General features: G+C 40.3%; 1 protein-coding gene across 15 annotated transcripts in view; it reads left to right on the forward strand.

Annotated features, from left to right (window-relative positions):
* The window catches only part of TRRAP (transformation/transcription domain associated protein), a 122444-nt gene that overhangs the window by 28408 nt on the left and 77612 nt on the right, over window positions 1–16424 (forward strand). For all 15 annotated transcript variants that reach the window (XM_074313443.2, XM_019756062.3, XM_074313449.2 and 12 more), the window contains exons 20-23: window positions 861–1117; window positions 2944–3144; window positions 11071–11222; window positions 15129–15328. In XM_074313443.2, the coding sequence (XP_074169544.1) occupies window positions 861–1117; window positions 2944–3144; window positions 11071–11222; window positions 15129–15328 (810 nt within the window). The remainder of the gene's footprint in view (window positions 1–860; window positions 1118–2943; window positions 3145–11070; window positions 11223–15128; window positions 15329–16424) is intronic.

The raw sequence follows: 16424 nt of genomic DNA on the forward strand, positions 1-16424 counted from the left end.
CATAGTCAGGCTCCATTGTCTGTGTTTAACCCCATCTCCAGTCATTCCTCAGCCTGAGCCTGCGGTTCTGCTCAGCCTGATTTCGTCTTGTACGTTCTCTGCTGCTCCCAAGCTCATCTCTCCCGCCTAGTTTTGTTCAAGCGGATCCCCTTCTGGTAACTTAGCTGTTCCCTCTCCACATCCTTCTCCTCCTGCTGTGTGATGCCTTCCCCGATGACTCCTCTTTTCTGAGCTCCCTTCATCTTGCATTGCTTGGGTCCGCTGTCACTTGACTTTCTCTTTTTAGTTCCTCTGTAAGTGCTCTGTGAGTGGGTCCTTATCTGACTCGTCTCAGTTAGGAAGGAACTCGGTAAATACCAGTTACCCTCATGAAGAGTTGAGGTTGCCTGGATAAGAAAGAGGTTCTCTATGAAAAACAAAAGCAGATTTTTAGAAAAATGTTTATTTTAGAGCATAGACATCAAATGGTCTACAGGAAGCGTGAAGAAAGATGTAAGGTTGTGAGCCTTTAACCTGAGGTGAACGTATCTATCAGAAGTCTGTGTCTTTAGATGGGGCTTATTTATAGTATCACATGATTTTTAAAAGATCGATGTATACTATTTCTATTAAGGGTATAATATTGTAACTCAATTTATAATAATTATATGTAGCCTGCTCTTGTCACTGTGAATATGGCAGACAAGGAATTGTGGATGCAGTTGAATAGATTTAGCTAGTGCAGGGTTATAAGGCACAGAAAGTCTTCCTGTTACCACGTTGATGTCTATAATAAAAGGTTTACCAGTACTTTGCACAGTTCACTTTGGCCTGTGTCTGGAAGGTAACGTCCCTCTCTGCCGGCCTCACACCGTTGTTAGGGCTGAACATGTTGCAGAGCGGCCTGCACAAGCAGCATATGAAGGACCTCTTCGTGGAGCTGTGTCTCACGGTGCCGGTGCGGCTGAGCTCTCTCTTGCCCTATCTGCCCATGTTAATGGATCCCCTGGTGTCTGCCCTCAATGGCTCTCAGACGTTGGTCAGCCAAGGCCTGAGGACTCTGGAGCTGTGTGTGGACAACCTGCAGCCTGATTTCCTCTACGACCACATTCAGCCGGTGCGCGCAGAGCTCATGCAGGTAAGTCTGGTTCTCATCAGCGCCAGCAGAAGGCGTCAGGTGCTCCCGTATCTACGTAGTTTTTACTGAGGATTCTAGGGTAGTGGTTTCCGGAAGTGACGGGCCACTGTTGAGTGCTCCATGCGCAGTGGTGAGCTCTCTGCTGGATGAATGGTGTAGCTTTCAACTTACTTTGTGCATTTTCTGGCTTATGAAAACATGTAAAGAAGTACTGTAAGTATTGAGTGGATGTTTGTTTTGCAGTATTGTCCCCCTTTTTGGGGGGCTTTCACAAGTGTTATGTTTTCATGACATTGATGACTTACAAAGGCAGACGTGGCCGCCTTTGGGGTGATCTTTTCTTTATCCACTAGAGATCTTGAGTTACACAGTAAAGAGATGCAGATTCCTAAGGGAAGGTATAGATGTCTGAAAACATTTTATATATTTTTTCCATTAGAGTTCATATGTCAAATATCAAGTTTGTCCTTCATGTTTGCTGCTGTTACTGATTTGTAATGTGCTTGGTAACTCTTAGAGGTTTAGGAGGCCTGTTATTTACTCATCTGCCCCTTTAGCATAGAGTATTTCACCCCAAGTGCCAGCCACAATGCCAGCTTTCTATGAATGTGACTCAGTAACTCCTAAAGGACAGGAGTCTCTGGACAGAGTAGAGTGGAGACAGCAACTGGGAAGACCCGACCCAAGTGTGGGTGAGCTGCGTGCAGGAGGAGGAGGCAGGGATGGGTTCTCGGGCCTCCTGCCATTCCATAGGACGACAGAACAGGGAGAGACAGGGTCCAGGCTGCTATTTGCTTTTGGGAGCACAGTGACCCATCCACTAGACAAGTGTCACGCCGTCTCTCTCCAGCCCCATCCACCAGCTGCATCCCTGTGTGAGTACTGGGAGATCAGAAGCACTCATTCCCTGTGGCGCCCCCTCCTGGGGAGGTGAGCAGAAGTCCCTTTTCCTGAAGATCGGGTGGGCCAGGTGCAGGGGTGGAGGTGAGGAGACTTGGACGGCATCTCCCAGCAGTCATTAGGACAAGCCTCTTTGGACCTACAGAAATGTAGGAGAAATTGGAAGTTTGCTTTAGAGAAAAGTACCAAGATTTTGGCTATTGTTGGACATTAATATTGGACATTGTTATAGAAGGTGATTTAAAAAAAATAGACTTAAATAGTGAGTTACAGTAATTTTCAAGACATGGTAATTTAGTTGGGAAAATGTGGGAAAATTGACAGTTTTTGGAACAGTTGAGTGCGTGTGTCTTTTACTAACTGTAAGTACAAGGCACACATTCACTTACATATTCCCATTACGCAGGGCCCTGCATGATCCACATTTTCCCTCTTTGCCATCCTTTCTTGGGATGTACGAGATAATTTATATATCATGTTTGTAAGTTATAAAGCCTAGTAATAAAGGTAAAAACCTGAGAACTCACCATCTAACCCGAGAATGAGAACCTTGCCAGTAAATTGCATTTCCCTCTGTGCTTGTCCCGATCCCATTTTGTAAAAGTGCTTAAGCAAAATATTGCTTAGTTTTCTCTCTTTTGAGCTCTGCACTATGTACAGTATGCTACCATTTGTATTTTAGGAGCGTGGAAGAACATTTGTATTAAATACGTAGTTTGGTAAAGACATAAAGTTTCTCTGGAAGGATACAAAGACTGATAACATTGGTTTCCCCCAAGGAGGGGAACTTGTGTGTTTGGGGGACAAAGATGGATGGAAGAATTTTCACTGTGTAGTCTTTTATTAATAACTTTTGAATTTTGGTTTGTGAACCATATGAACGCATTACCTTGGAAGGATTTTAATGGAAGCGTGTTGATGTTTAGGCTTTATGGCGCACTTTACGCAACCCTGCTGATAGCATTTCTCACGTGGCCTACCGGGTACTTGGTAAATTTGGTGGCAGTAACAGAAAGATGTTAAAGGAATCCCAGAAGCTGCACTATGTTGTGACTGAAGTTCAAGGCCCCAGTATCACAGTGGAGTTTTCTGATTGCAAAGCATCTCTTCAGCTCCCAATGGAGAAGGTAAGTTTGGAAGCCTCTGGACGCTTCTTAAAGATGCTGTAAGTTTCATTTTAAGAAAGTTAATTTTTATTTGAAAATATGTGAATAAAACTTGTACTTTTTGGGGAGGGAATTACTAACTCAAAGTATGAGATTTATTTAGGGTCAACTTGGTGATGGTTAGGTGTTGCCCCGCCCACCTGGCCCTGGGACTTAGTCTGTTTTGATGCCCAATGGGCTTTACTTCAAGTGTCGTTTAGAACCCACGTTAATTCTATTCTTGTCTCATCCTGGTCACTCTGTTATCTAGCTTCCTCCTGTCCTCTGTCTATCCAAACAGCTCCTGCTGTCTTTCCTGGCTTCTTAGCCAGCTGCGGGCAGCTCTTTGGTTTCTCTCTACATGCCTTTAGAACCCTTCTAAATTGTGTAAAAAATGAATAAACTCCTGAAAGTAATATAATACTGAATGTTAACTGTAATTGACAAATTAAAAAAAAGTAACACCCAAACTTTGTTCCCAACATCTTGCAAATGGTCCACTCAACTACTTTTGCTTTATCCTTATAGAAAACTATTCTCCCTTTACCTTGACCCTTCCTAGTCCTTTGTCACATGTGTCACCGTTCTACTTAATTGTAATCTACATTGTTACATTTGACTTTTCCTTCTTATTGTATAACCAGCCTTTCCCCGCCACACAGCCTTTGTTATCATGTCTTTTCATAACATTTAGCCGTTGTACAGTGGGTATTTTGTAAAGGGTATTATAGTAGACTTGTGTGTGTATTGAGTGACTGGGCCATTTTAATAAGTCAGTGTCAGCTGAGATTCCTGAGCTCCTTGCAGATCTGGTCTTAACACCAGTGTTCTATGGCCTGGAACGACTCAGAGCACCCCCTTCCCCCCACCCCCCAGGCTAACTCAGTCTGTTCTGTTGCCTCATATTGTAGAACTTGGCATGTTTACCTTTCTGTGTAAGAAATTTACCCACATAATGAGTTCCGTGATTTTTTTGTTGTTAAATTTATTGGGATAACATTGGTTAATAATGTTATAAATTTCGGGTATACAACTTTATAATATGGCATCTGTATACTGTAATGTGTGCTCACCACCCAAAGTCTAGTCTCCTGTCACTATATATTTGACCTCCTTTAGCCTCTTTGCCTTCACTCCACCCCCTTCCCCTCTGGTAACCACTGTTCTCCCGTTCTCTTGTCTGTATCTGTGAGGTTTTTTTGTTTGTCAATTTGCTGCTTTCTGATTTATAGTCCATGTGAGTGAAATCACATGGTTCTTGTACTTTTCCGTCTGACTTACTTCACTTACCATAAACTCTCAAGATCCATCCATAGTGTTGCAAGTGGCAATATTTCATCTTTTTTTTATGGCTGAGTAGTATTCCGTTGTATATATGAACATCTTTTTCTAGTCATCCATTGAAGGGTACTCTTAGGTTGTTTCCATGTCTTAGCTATTGTGGATAATGCTGCAGTGAACATAGGAGTGCATAGGTCTTTAGGAATAAGTGCTTTCAAATTTGTTGAGTAGATACCCAGAAGAGGGGTTGCTGGGTTAAATGGTAGCTGTATTAATTTCTTGAGGAACTGCCATATGTTTTCCATAGTGGCTCTACTAATTTACCTTCCCAGTAGCAGTGTACGAGGGTTCCTTTTTCACCACATCCTCGCCAACACTTATTTCTTATCTTATTAATAATAGCCATTTTATCAGGTGTGAGGTGGTATCTCATTGTGTTTTCGATTTTCACTAACCTTATAGCTGGTAATGTTGAGCATTTTTTCATGTATTGTTGGCCATGTATCTTCTTGGGAGAAGCATCTGTTCAGGTCCTCTGCCCATTTTTTAATTGGATTGTTTGTTTATTTGTTGTTGAGTTGTATGAGTTCTTTCTATATTGTGGCTATTAGCCCCTTATTGGAGATGTTGTTTGCAAAATATCTTCTTCTGTTCGGTTGGTTGCCTCTTAGTTTTATTGATGGTTTCTTTTGCTGTACAGAAGCTTTTTAGTTTGGCATAGTCCCATTCATTTATTTTTGCTTTTCCCTTGCTTTTGGGGTCAAGTTCACAAAAACATCTCTAAGACCAAGGTCCATAAATTTAGTGCCTATATTTTCTTTATGTATTTTATTGTTTCAAATCTTATATTCAAGTCTTTAATCCATTTTTGAGTTAATTTTTATGTGTGGTTTCAGATAGCAGTCTAGTTTCATTATTTTGCATGTGGCTTTCCAGGTTTCCCAACACCATTTGTTGAAGAGACTTCCCTTTCTTCATCGTATGTTTTCAGCTCTTTTGTTGAAAATATGTGTGGGTTTATTTCTGGGTTCTCAATTCTGTACCATTGGTCTCTGTGTGTGTTTTTCTGCCAATGCTATAGTGTTTAGATTACTGTAGCTTTGTAATAAAGTTTGAAGACAGGAAGTATGATATTTCTGGTTTTGTTCTTTTGTCAGGATTGCTTTGGCTATTCGGGGTCTTTTGTGGTTCCATACAAATTTGAGGATTTTTTTTGGTTCTATTTCTGTGAAAAATGCCATTGGGATTTTGATAGGGATTGCATTAAGTCTGTATATTGCTTTGGGTAACATGGCCATTTTAACAATGTCAATTGTTCCAATCCATGAACACGGAATATCTTTCCATTTCTTTGGTTTCTTCAATTTCTTTCAACAATAGATTACAGTTTTCATTGTACACGTCCTTCATGGCCTTGAAGTTTATTCCTAGGTATTTTACTCTTTTTTTTTTTGAAAATAATACTTTTTGTACACCAATATTTTTTTTCTTTATTAGTTTCAGGTACACAAGACAATGTAATACTTAGACGTTTATCATTTATATTCCTCACGCTGTGTGAACCCCCCTTCCCCCATCTACTATCCCTCTGTCATCGCACAGAACCATTACATTTCCACTGTCTCTATTCCTAATGCTGTACTCTGCTTCTTGTAAGTATATACATACGTATATATACATATATATATATATACATATATATATTAAATTATAGTTGGCATTCATTATTGTTCAGCTTCAGGTGTACAGTGCAGTGATCAAGCATCTACATCATCCCTGAGGTGGTCTCCCAAATGGGACACGTGTCCATCGGATACCCTACAAAATCTTTACAACATTATTGATTACATTCCCCAAATTAATTTTAAAACCCCATGACCATCTTGTGGTTACCAACTATTTTCTAATCCCCTCACCTTACCCCTTATCCCCACCCCCCCGCCCATCTAGCAACCCTCAGTTTTTCCTCTATGTCTCCAAAACTTTCTGATTAGTTCATTCACTTATTATTTTCTTTAGATTCTGCATATAAGTGAGATCATATGGTAGTTGTCTTTCTCTGTCTGACTTATTTCACTTAACATAATGTTCTCTAGGTCCATCCATGTTGTTGCAAATGGCAAGATTTCTTTCTTTATGGCTGCGTACTACTCCATTGTATAAATGTACCACAGTTTCTTAATCCAGTCATCTACCGATGAGCATTTCGGTTGTTTCCATGTCTTGGCTATTGTGTATAGTGCTGCAATAAACATAGGCGTGCATAAAGATTTTTGAATTGGAGTTTTGGATTTCTCCAGATAGATACTTAAGAGTGGAATTGCTGGATCATAAGGTAGTTCCATTTTCAGATTTTTGAGATACCTCCATACTGTTTTCCATAGTGGCTGCACCAATCTGCAATCCCACCAACAGTGCACAAGCGTTCCCTTTTCTCCACATCCGCGCCAGCACTTTTTGTTTGTTGTATTGATGATAGCCATTTTGACTGGGGTGATGTGGTATCTCATTGTGGTTTTTATTTGCATTTCTCTGATGGTTAGTGAGGTTGAACATTTCTTTATATGTCTGTTTGCCATCTGTATGTCCTTTTTAGAAAAATGTCTCTTCATGTCCTCTGCCCATTTTTTAATTGGGTTGTTTGTTTTTTTGGAGTTGAGTTGAGTGAGTTTTTTATAAATTTGTGATATTAACCCCTTATCAGATATATCATTGGCAAGTATCTTTTCCCATTCAGTAGGATCCCTTTTTGTTTTATTGATGGTTTCCTTTGCTGTGAAAAAAACTTTTTAGTTTGATGCAATCCCACATGTTTATTTTTTCTCTTACTTCGCTCGCGTGAGGGTATATATCAGTAAAAATCTTACTCCGGGTAATGTCTGTGAAGTTTTCTTCCTATATTTTCTTCTAGGAATTTTATGGTTTCAGATCTTACATTTAAATCTTGAAGCCATTTTGAATTTATTTTTGTATATGATGTAAGGAGGTGGTCCAGCTTCATTTTTTTGCATGTTGTCTGTCCAGGTTTCCCAGCACCATTTATTGAATAGACTATCTTTACTGCACTGTATATTCTTGCTTCCATTGTCATAGATTAAATGGCCATATAGGCATGGATTTATCTCTGGACTCTATTCTGTTCCATTGATCTATGTGTCTGTTTTTATGCCAGTACCAAGCTGTTTTGATTACTGTAGCCTTGTAGTATAATTTGATGTCAGGTATTGTTATACCTCCCACTTTGTTCTTATTTCTCAAGATTGCTGAGGCTATCCGGGGTCTTTTATGGTCCCATATAAATTTTAGGATTATATGTCCTATTTCCGTAAAAAATGTCGTTGGTAGTTTGATAGGAATTGCGTTGAATATGTATATTGCCTTAGGCAGTATGGACATTTTAACTATATTAATTCTTCCTATCCATGAACATAGTATGTGTTTCCATCCATTTGTATCTTCTTTCATTTCTTTCTTCAGTGTCTTATAATTTTCTGAGTACAGATCTTTTACTTCTTTGGTTAAATTTATTCCCAGGTATTTTATAGTCTTTGGAGCAATTGTAAATGGGATTGTTTTTTTACTTTCTCCTTCTGATGTTTTATTATTGGTATATACAAATGCAACTGATTTCTGAATATTAATTTTGTATCCTGCTACTTTATTAAATTCATCTATCAGCTCTAAAAGTTTCTTGGTGGCGTCTTTAGGGTTCTCTATATATAGTGTCATATCATCTGCATATAATGACAATTTTACTTCCTACTAATTTTACTTACTCCTTACCGATTTGGATGCCTTTTATTTCTTTTTCTTGTCTAATTGCTGTGGCTAGAACTTCCAGCACTATGTTGAATAGAAGTGGAGAAAGTGGGCAACCTTGCCTTGTTCCTGATCTTAAGGGGAATGGTTTTAGCTTTTCCCCATTGAGTATGGTGTTAACTGTGGGTTTATCATATATGGCCTTTATTATGTTGAGATATGATCCCTCTATTCCCACTTTCTTAAGGGTTTTTATCATAAATGGCTGCTGGATTTTATCAAATGCTTTTTCTGCATCTATTGATATGATCATGTGATTTTTATTTTTCATTTTGTTAATGTGGTGTATCACATTAATTGATTTGCGGATGTTGAACCACCCTTGCATACCAGGAATGAATCCCACTTGATCATGGTGTGTGATCATTTTAATGTATTGCTGAAATCTGTTTGCTAGTATTTTGTTGAGGATTTTTGCATCTATGTTCATTAGAGATATCGGCCTGTAGTTTTCTTTTTTTGTGGTGTTTTTACTCTTTTTGTTTTTGTAAATGGGATTATTTTTTTCATTTCTTTTTCTGATTATTATTATATAGGAGTGCAACAGATTTTTGTGTATTGATTTTATATCCTGCAACTTTAAGTTTCTCTAATAGTTTTTTTGTGGTGTCTTTAGAATTTTATATACGTGTGTGTGTGTGTGTGTGTGTATAAAATCGTATGATATGCAGATAGTGACAGTTTTACTTCTTCATTCCCAACTTGGATGCCTTTTTTTCTTTCTCTCGCCTAATTGGTCTGGCGAGGACTCCAACACCAGGTTGAATAACAGTGGTGAGAATAGTCACCTTGGTCTTGTTTGTGATCTTAGAGGAAAAGCTTTCACTTTTTCATTGTTGAGTATGGTTGTAGCTGAGGGTTTGTCATATGTGGCCTTTATTATGTTGAGGTACTTTCCTTCTATACCCATTTTAGAGTGATTTTATCATAAACGAATGTTGTATCTTGGCAGATGCTTTTTCTGCATCTGCTGATAAGATCATATGATTTTTATCTTTTACTTTGGTTAATTTTGTTATCACATTGATTGATTTGGGTATAATGAACCATCTTTGCATCCCTGGAATGTACCCCACTTGATTGTGATGTATGATCCTTTTAATTCTGTGATTTTTGGTTTTTTTTGAACCTGACTTGACTAAATATTTGGGAGGAAGCATAGCCATCATGGGTAAATGTCACTCAGGAATTGTTTTCTATCATTATCTCTCAATCCACCTGTTTCCCCCCCACGGGAGGGGGAAAGCACATGCCATTGTCCTCACCCCTCCTCCAGCGCCCCCCAATAGATTGGTGTTGCCTTCCCCAAACCTCAGGGGTGGGGTGGAATCTCAGCTTCTCACTCAAAGCTTTATCACGATGTTTGCTAAATAAACACTACTTACCTCCCAAGAGACTACTGAGAACTAAAGTTCTCTCTGTCTTTATATTGCACATCCTGTGCCTATAGACATCTGTGTCTATAGCATGTTCTCAAATTTTAGGTAATTTCCTTAAGTTAGGATTCTGTTAGCTTTAGCTCTGTCAGTAGCAAGGTTGGTATTAGTAGTGAAAACTTATGGCATCTTTTATTTGACCTCTGCATAGACTAAGCAGAGCAAGAAAATCCCTTTAGAAATTGCTTTCCCCAAAAGTAGCTAACGCATGGGAGAAACTTAGTTTGGAAGACAGGCTTCCACAGTCCTCCTGGCCCCTTGTGGAGATGACATCACGGTGCTCGTGGTGCTCCTTTCCCAGCACACAGCCTCCTCAGGGCCGCAGCGAACCCCGCAGAGCTGCCAGTCAACTCGGCTAAGGGTGGCAGTGTGGCCAAGCCAGTGAATTTCCATTAGAGCAGTTCTGCTTTTGGCATACTTTACAGTCCTTCATTCTTTTCAGCAGGTAAATGACTCATAGGTTAATCAATTCTTAAAAATAAAAGTTCTAAAATTATCCCCACAAGATTTATTACCTATTGCTGACCAGATCAGAGGCAGTAGGAGGAGCGACAGTTCTGCAAAGCCCTGTAGAACCCAGACAGGCAGCTGGGGCTGTGGTGAGGAGCCGTGTCACACTTGAGTGGCTGTGTGTGCTGTGGCGCCTGCCTGGTCTGAAGGGCAGGGCCTCTGTCCCTCCCTGTCAGCTCCCCCTCTGGCTCCTTACATAGACCCTGGATACATATTTAATCTTTGGCACAGATTAGTTCTTTGATGTATATGTACATAATTATCATTAAGGTTAATATCTTAGCTGTTAAAGGCTTCAAATTATTTTTTGTGTGTGATTGTGCCTCCCTGTCTTCCTGGTCAACCTCACTGAAATGAAAAGGATAAAATGTGTGTGTAGCTATGTAGGTTTTCTGAAAAAATGATGTAAACCCTTTTCTCTTTTAAAGAGGGAATTTAGTGAAAGCTTAAGAAAGCCATCTTTAAAGTTTTGAACTTAGACACAGGAAAGTCTGTGGTCTGCTGAGAGTTCATTATTCTCACGAGGACCTTGATAAGTGTAATCCAGCAAATCCACCACAAGGGGCCTTCTGAGCTCACTTAATTTCTGGAATCTCCCATTGGCTGTTTACGCACAAAATTAGTAACCTCTGTTTTACATTTTAATTGGAATCATGAAGTTCCTTATGTCATCACACTTCCACTGCCTTCTCTGGAGGTTTCATGGGATGAATACCTGACAGCCTGTGCAGGTCCAAGGTGCTCACTTCAAGAGAAAAACACACATTAAGGTTTTTTTGGGTGCTGCAGATGCTTTCAGTGTAAGCTTTTCAAAATCGTGTAATTCAGTACAAACTCTAGTTTTTGTGTTTCTTTGTTGTAGGCCATTGAAACCGCTCTGGACTGCTTGAAAAGTGCCAACACTGAGCCCTACTATCGGAGGCAGGCGTGGGAAGTGATCAAGTGCTTTCTGGTGGCAATGATGAGTCTAGAAGACAATAAACATGCGCTCTACCAGCTCCTTGCACATCCTAAGTATGTCGCTAATGTAATTCTCTGTGATTGGATGTATCTTGTTTCAAGAATTCGGGGTGGAGAGGAGCTCCCAAATTTCTCTTGACTTTTAGAGAAAACGGAACGGAGAACTTGGATGTTTGAGAATTAGAGTTTATCTTAGTCGTGATCTGCCTTTATGATTGCCTCCATGTTAGGCTGGAAGTTTCAAGAACCAAGGGTCATGACCTTTTCTCTTCCCTTTGCTCACCATTATATCCACAGCTCCTGTCAGTGATATGCATTCAGTGGATGTTTTGCTTTTTCAGTCCATATTTTCTTTCAGTTATTTTCTTTCTCCAAATATTTGTCATGTGATATTTTTATTTTGCTCTTACAATTTAAGGTTGTGATCAGTGGTTGCCCTGGGGGTGGGAGTGGGGATTGACTTTTTGGGGTGATGTATTTTAAAATTTGGACTATGATGATGGTTGCATAACTGTATAAATTTAACTGAAACTCCTTGAACTGTATAATTAAAATGAATGAATTCTATGGCATATAAATTATATCTCAGTAAAGTTGTTAAAAATCAGAAAAGAACAAATGTCAAAGATTAAACTAAATACCTGTTTTAAAAATGAGAAAAATATAACAAAATAAAAAAAATATGAGAAGAAATGAACAAAAGAGGAAAACATACAATAGCATGGTTCAGTAAATCCAAGTTGATTTTTTGAACGAGTAATAAAATGGAAAAGCCACTGGCTATGGTAAAGAAGAGAGTCAGGTTTCTTTCTGTACTTTCTCAGAGTGAAGAAGAGAAGGCACAAATAACCAATGTCAGAAATAAAAAGGTGTTTGCACTCCAGATGTCTTTGACATTAAAAAAATAGTTATGAGCAACTGTTTCACCCAATAGATTTTTAAATTGCAATAAATTAGATAAATTCATAGAAAATAGGGTAGTTATTTGACCTTTCTTTATCTTTATGACATTGACATTTTTGGAAAATACATTCCAGTTATTTTGTAGAATATTCCTAGTGTGGGTTTGTCACACGAGGATTCACACTGTGCACGTCTCGTAGAAACCCCCCAGAAGTCAGTGTCGTCGCCCTGTCTCTATTGTCAGGTTGTTAATTTACTAGTAGTTTATAAGTGATTGGTGGGGAGAAAGTTTGCGACAATGTAAACATCCAGTTTCTCATCAACGTCGTGTCTCCTGGCCATAGCATTATTGACGTTGGTGCCTGATTCAAGTACTGGTATGAGGATTACAAAATGGTGGTTTTCTTTCTTTTCAACAAGTTTATTGAGATACACTTTATCCCAGATTCATCTCCTGCACCTGTACAATTTAATGATTTTTAGTAACCTAGAGAGTGTTGCAAATACAAATCGGATTTAGAACATTTCACAACATTTTCACCTCCCCCCCATGCCCATTTACAGTTAATTCCCTTTCACAGCCCCAGGCAACCATTAATCTACTTCCTATCTCTGTAAATCTGCCTTTTCTGGACATTTCATATTTCATATAGATGGAGCCATAGAGTGGGTGGTCTCTTGTGTCTAGCTCCTCTCACCTGGCACGATACTTTTGAGACTCATCCATGATACACAGTTTATCAGTATCTTGCTCCTTTTTATTGCTGAGTAGTATTCTGTTGTAGCGTATAAAATGATGATTTTCTATCTTCAGTTTCCCTTTTTTTGTAAAATAAGGAAGAGATTTTTCCTTCTTCGTTAATATTTGTATATAGCAGTACAGGTTCATGGATTTTTTTTTTTTTAATTTATTGGGGTGACAATTGTTAGTAAAATTGCATAGATTTGAGGTATACAATTCTGTATTACATCATCTATAAATCCCATTGTGTGTTCACCACCCAGAGTCAGTTCTCCTTCCATCACCATATATTTGATCCCCCTTACCCTCATCTCCCACCCCCACCCCCCTGGTTCATGGATTCTTACTGGATAAAAATCCATTATTTATTTTGATGGCCAAATTTAGTCAGTGAGAGCCCCTCCAGGCTGGCTGCTGTGTTTCGATGCATCCTCATCAGTTTTTTAGCGCTTCCTTTCAAGCTCAACAAGATGTTCCTTCACCTTGTGCCTTCTCTCCCCACACCTTGGAATCCCCATTCCCTATGAAAGGGAAGAGCGTTCCTCAAAGAAATGAATAGAAACCAAGGTTTCTGTGCTGGGTGTGCTCGTTGCTACCAGGGTGTCATTGTTTCTAAGTCTTTCAGTCGAGTTTTTTGATAAAGAGAAGTTCATGATTTTATTGTGGTCAAATTGATGTATTTTTCCTTTTGCGTCGTGCTTTTTATATCGTGTGTAAGAAATCGTTTCCTGCTACGTCCTAGTCATGAAGATACTCTTGTGTTATCTTCTAAAAGCTGTATAGTCTGTCATTCACGTTTTGATCTTTAATCTCTTTAGAATTGATTTTTTGTGAAGTAGGGGTGTGGAGTAGTGGTCTACTTTTCTTTTTTGCCCTCTGGATATCCAGTATCCATTTATTGTAAAGACCATCCTTTCTCCATTGGTGCATTTTTGCTGCTCTTTAGATGGAGTACCTTCTGGTACAAGGTACTGTGCAAGGTCTGTGTACAGGAATGCATCCTAGCCTTCAAGGACTTACATTCTAGTGAGAGGGCAACAGTCAGGAAGAAACAAAGGTATAATATTTCACATAGCGGTAAGTGCTATTAAGTGTATCTGGCTAAGGGGATAGGGCGTGAAAAGGGCAGTTTAAAAAAAATAGGGTGGTCAGCGAAGTCCTCTCAGAGTAGTAGGGAACATTGTGGAAACATCCTGAGGAAGCTCAGAGAATGTGAGGGCAGAGGCCTCCTGATGGGCACAGCAGGTGACCAGTGATGCTGGGCCACCCTGGGTGAGGGAGAGGTGGGTGGGCCAGGGCTGATGGGGCCTCGAGGAAGACTTAGGATTGTGCTCCAAGTGCTGCAGGAAGTGAATGAAAGACTCTAACTTCCTCCAGCTGGCTGCAGGGTTTCTTGGCTTTAAGCCAAAGGTGCCACTAACTGGGGTGTTGGGAACATTGGGGAAAAGCAGGTTGAGGGGGCAGTACTGGGAATCAGATGTCTGTTTTGGGCACCTCGACCCCAGTGCATTTTAAGGAGCATCATCTTGACCTGGAAAAGAGCTGAGAAGCCTTTCAGGTGTGGAGTGGGGAGCAGCATGACCACTCTTCACTCTGTTTGACGATGTCGTGTGTGGAAATGAAGGGCCCCATGTTAATACATGGGCTTCAGAGGCAGAACCAGAGAATTAGTGGGAAAAAATTAGAGGTGATTTCTCATCATAGAACTATTATCTGGAGCTGTTCAAGTTTCACAGAAACTAATAATTTTTAAAATATTGATGACTGTTTCTTATCCTTGTGTTTGGTGTGTATTTTCCTGACTCTGCTGCTTTAATCTCATATAATTGGTGGTAAATGCTTTATCAATGAGATCTATAGCCCTGTTTGAGTCTGTACCCTTCGTGCGATTTTCAATGTATAACAGATGTGTAGTTGCCTTTAAGTTATAGCTTTTTTCATTCCTATTTGATCACTGATGGAGTTTCTTCTTAGCATTTGGCTTACTTAACTATAAAAGATCAAAATCAAACATCACCTTAAAAATACATGAAAATGTTGAATCTGCTCCGTTTTGTGATTTACTTCTGACGCATTGCCTGTTTTAATATCAGGCAGAACATATTTGGTGTCTGTTAAACCACTGGCTATAAATATTTATAATGAAATTCATTGTATTTGATTCCGGGTGTTGCTGACATTAAAGCAGAGACTTGAACGCACTCAGGCTCATCTAAACAAGAGGAAGGTGTGTAGGTTGAAAATAAAAAAGTCATGGTGGACTCATCGGCCGAGGATTTTGGTGCTGTGGTGATGGACTTAGTTTTGTCTTTCAGCTTTACAGAAAAGACCATACCTAATGTCATCATATCACATCGCTACAAAGCCCAGGACACTCCGGCTCGGAAGACGTTTGAGCAGGCTCTGACAGGAGCCTTCATGTCTGCTGTCATTAAAGACCTCCGGCCCAGCGCCCTGCCCTTCGTAGCCAGCTTGATTCGCCACTACACAATGGTGGCAGTGGCCCAGCAGTGCGGTGAGTGGCCCAGGGGAAGTGGTGCTTCTAAAACTTGGTCGGGGCATTGTGGGGTTTCAGAGAGGCTGAGTTTGGGTGATTGGGTTCTGAGCTTTGTTAATTGTCCACTTAATAACCATTGGAGGAGATAATTGGTATTTCAGTGATGGGTGCTTGCTGTATTGTGAAAATTGTTACCAGGTATTATCTGCGAAATACACTCAATATTTTGGCCGTTTGTTTTTCATGAAAAATGGGGGCTGAATAATGTTGGACGCTCTGCGTGTAAAACAGAGTTTGTAGGCACACTTGTTGCTGATATTCTTCCATGGCGTTGTTTTCCAATGTCACCTCTCTGCTCTGTCACCTGCTCTCTGCTCTTTAGCCAGCTCCTCGAAGTCTCCCTGGCACTGCTCCTCTGTCCTCCTGGGATGGTCGCCTGTCCGCTCCCCCGCCTCGAGGGGCCGCTGGCCTCTGCTGCAGGGCTCTCAGGCTCTCGGCGGTGAAGGACCGATTTTGTTTGTCTCTTTGGTTTTATTTCTAATCCACTGCAGACTGGTGCTTTTGTAAAAGACTGTGAGAATGGCACGGCAATGCCCAGTGCTGTGTGGGTTTCTGAACACTTACTCCGAATGTTTGCCACTCCTGCCAGGCCAGCGCTGGTCAGGGCACAGGCTTTAGTAGCACGGCTCCAGTTGTTCCCTCAAAGCCCTCCCCTGAAGATCGGCGAGCCGCTTCCTCTGAACCCTGTGGAACATGTAGACCTTTCCCCTTAACTCTTCTTGGCCAGAACAGTCAGTGCTGCACAGTTGAATGTTGAGATTGTTGCGCAGTGTTTCCTCTGTGTTTGTTAACTTCCCAGCAGTGTAACCTCAGTACCTCTCATGCTGGTGCTGGGTACCTGCGAAGCATTCGTTATTAGGTTGGTGCCAAAGTAATTGCACTTTTTGGAATTATTTTTAACCTTTTAAACCGCAGTTACTTTGGCACCAACCTAATACTAGTTGCTGGCAGATTGTTCTCTGTGTGTGTTGGGTGCCCCAGCTGGATGCTGCTTCTTTTTATTGTTACTTGTATGTCGGAATGCCCAGAGGGTGACCCACAGTCCTGCCAGTGC

This window comes from Rhinolophus sinicus, chromosome 5, assembly GCF_057876585.1.
Source record: "Rhinolophus sinicus isolate RSI-liver-muscle chromosome 5, RSI-T2T, whole genome shotgun sequence".
Classification (NCBI taxonomy): domain Eukaryota; kingdom Metazoa; phylum Chordata; class Mammalia; order Chiroptera; family Rhinolophidae; genus Rhinolophus; species Rhinolophus sinicus.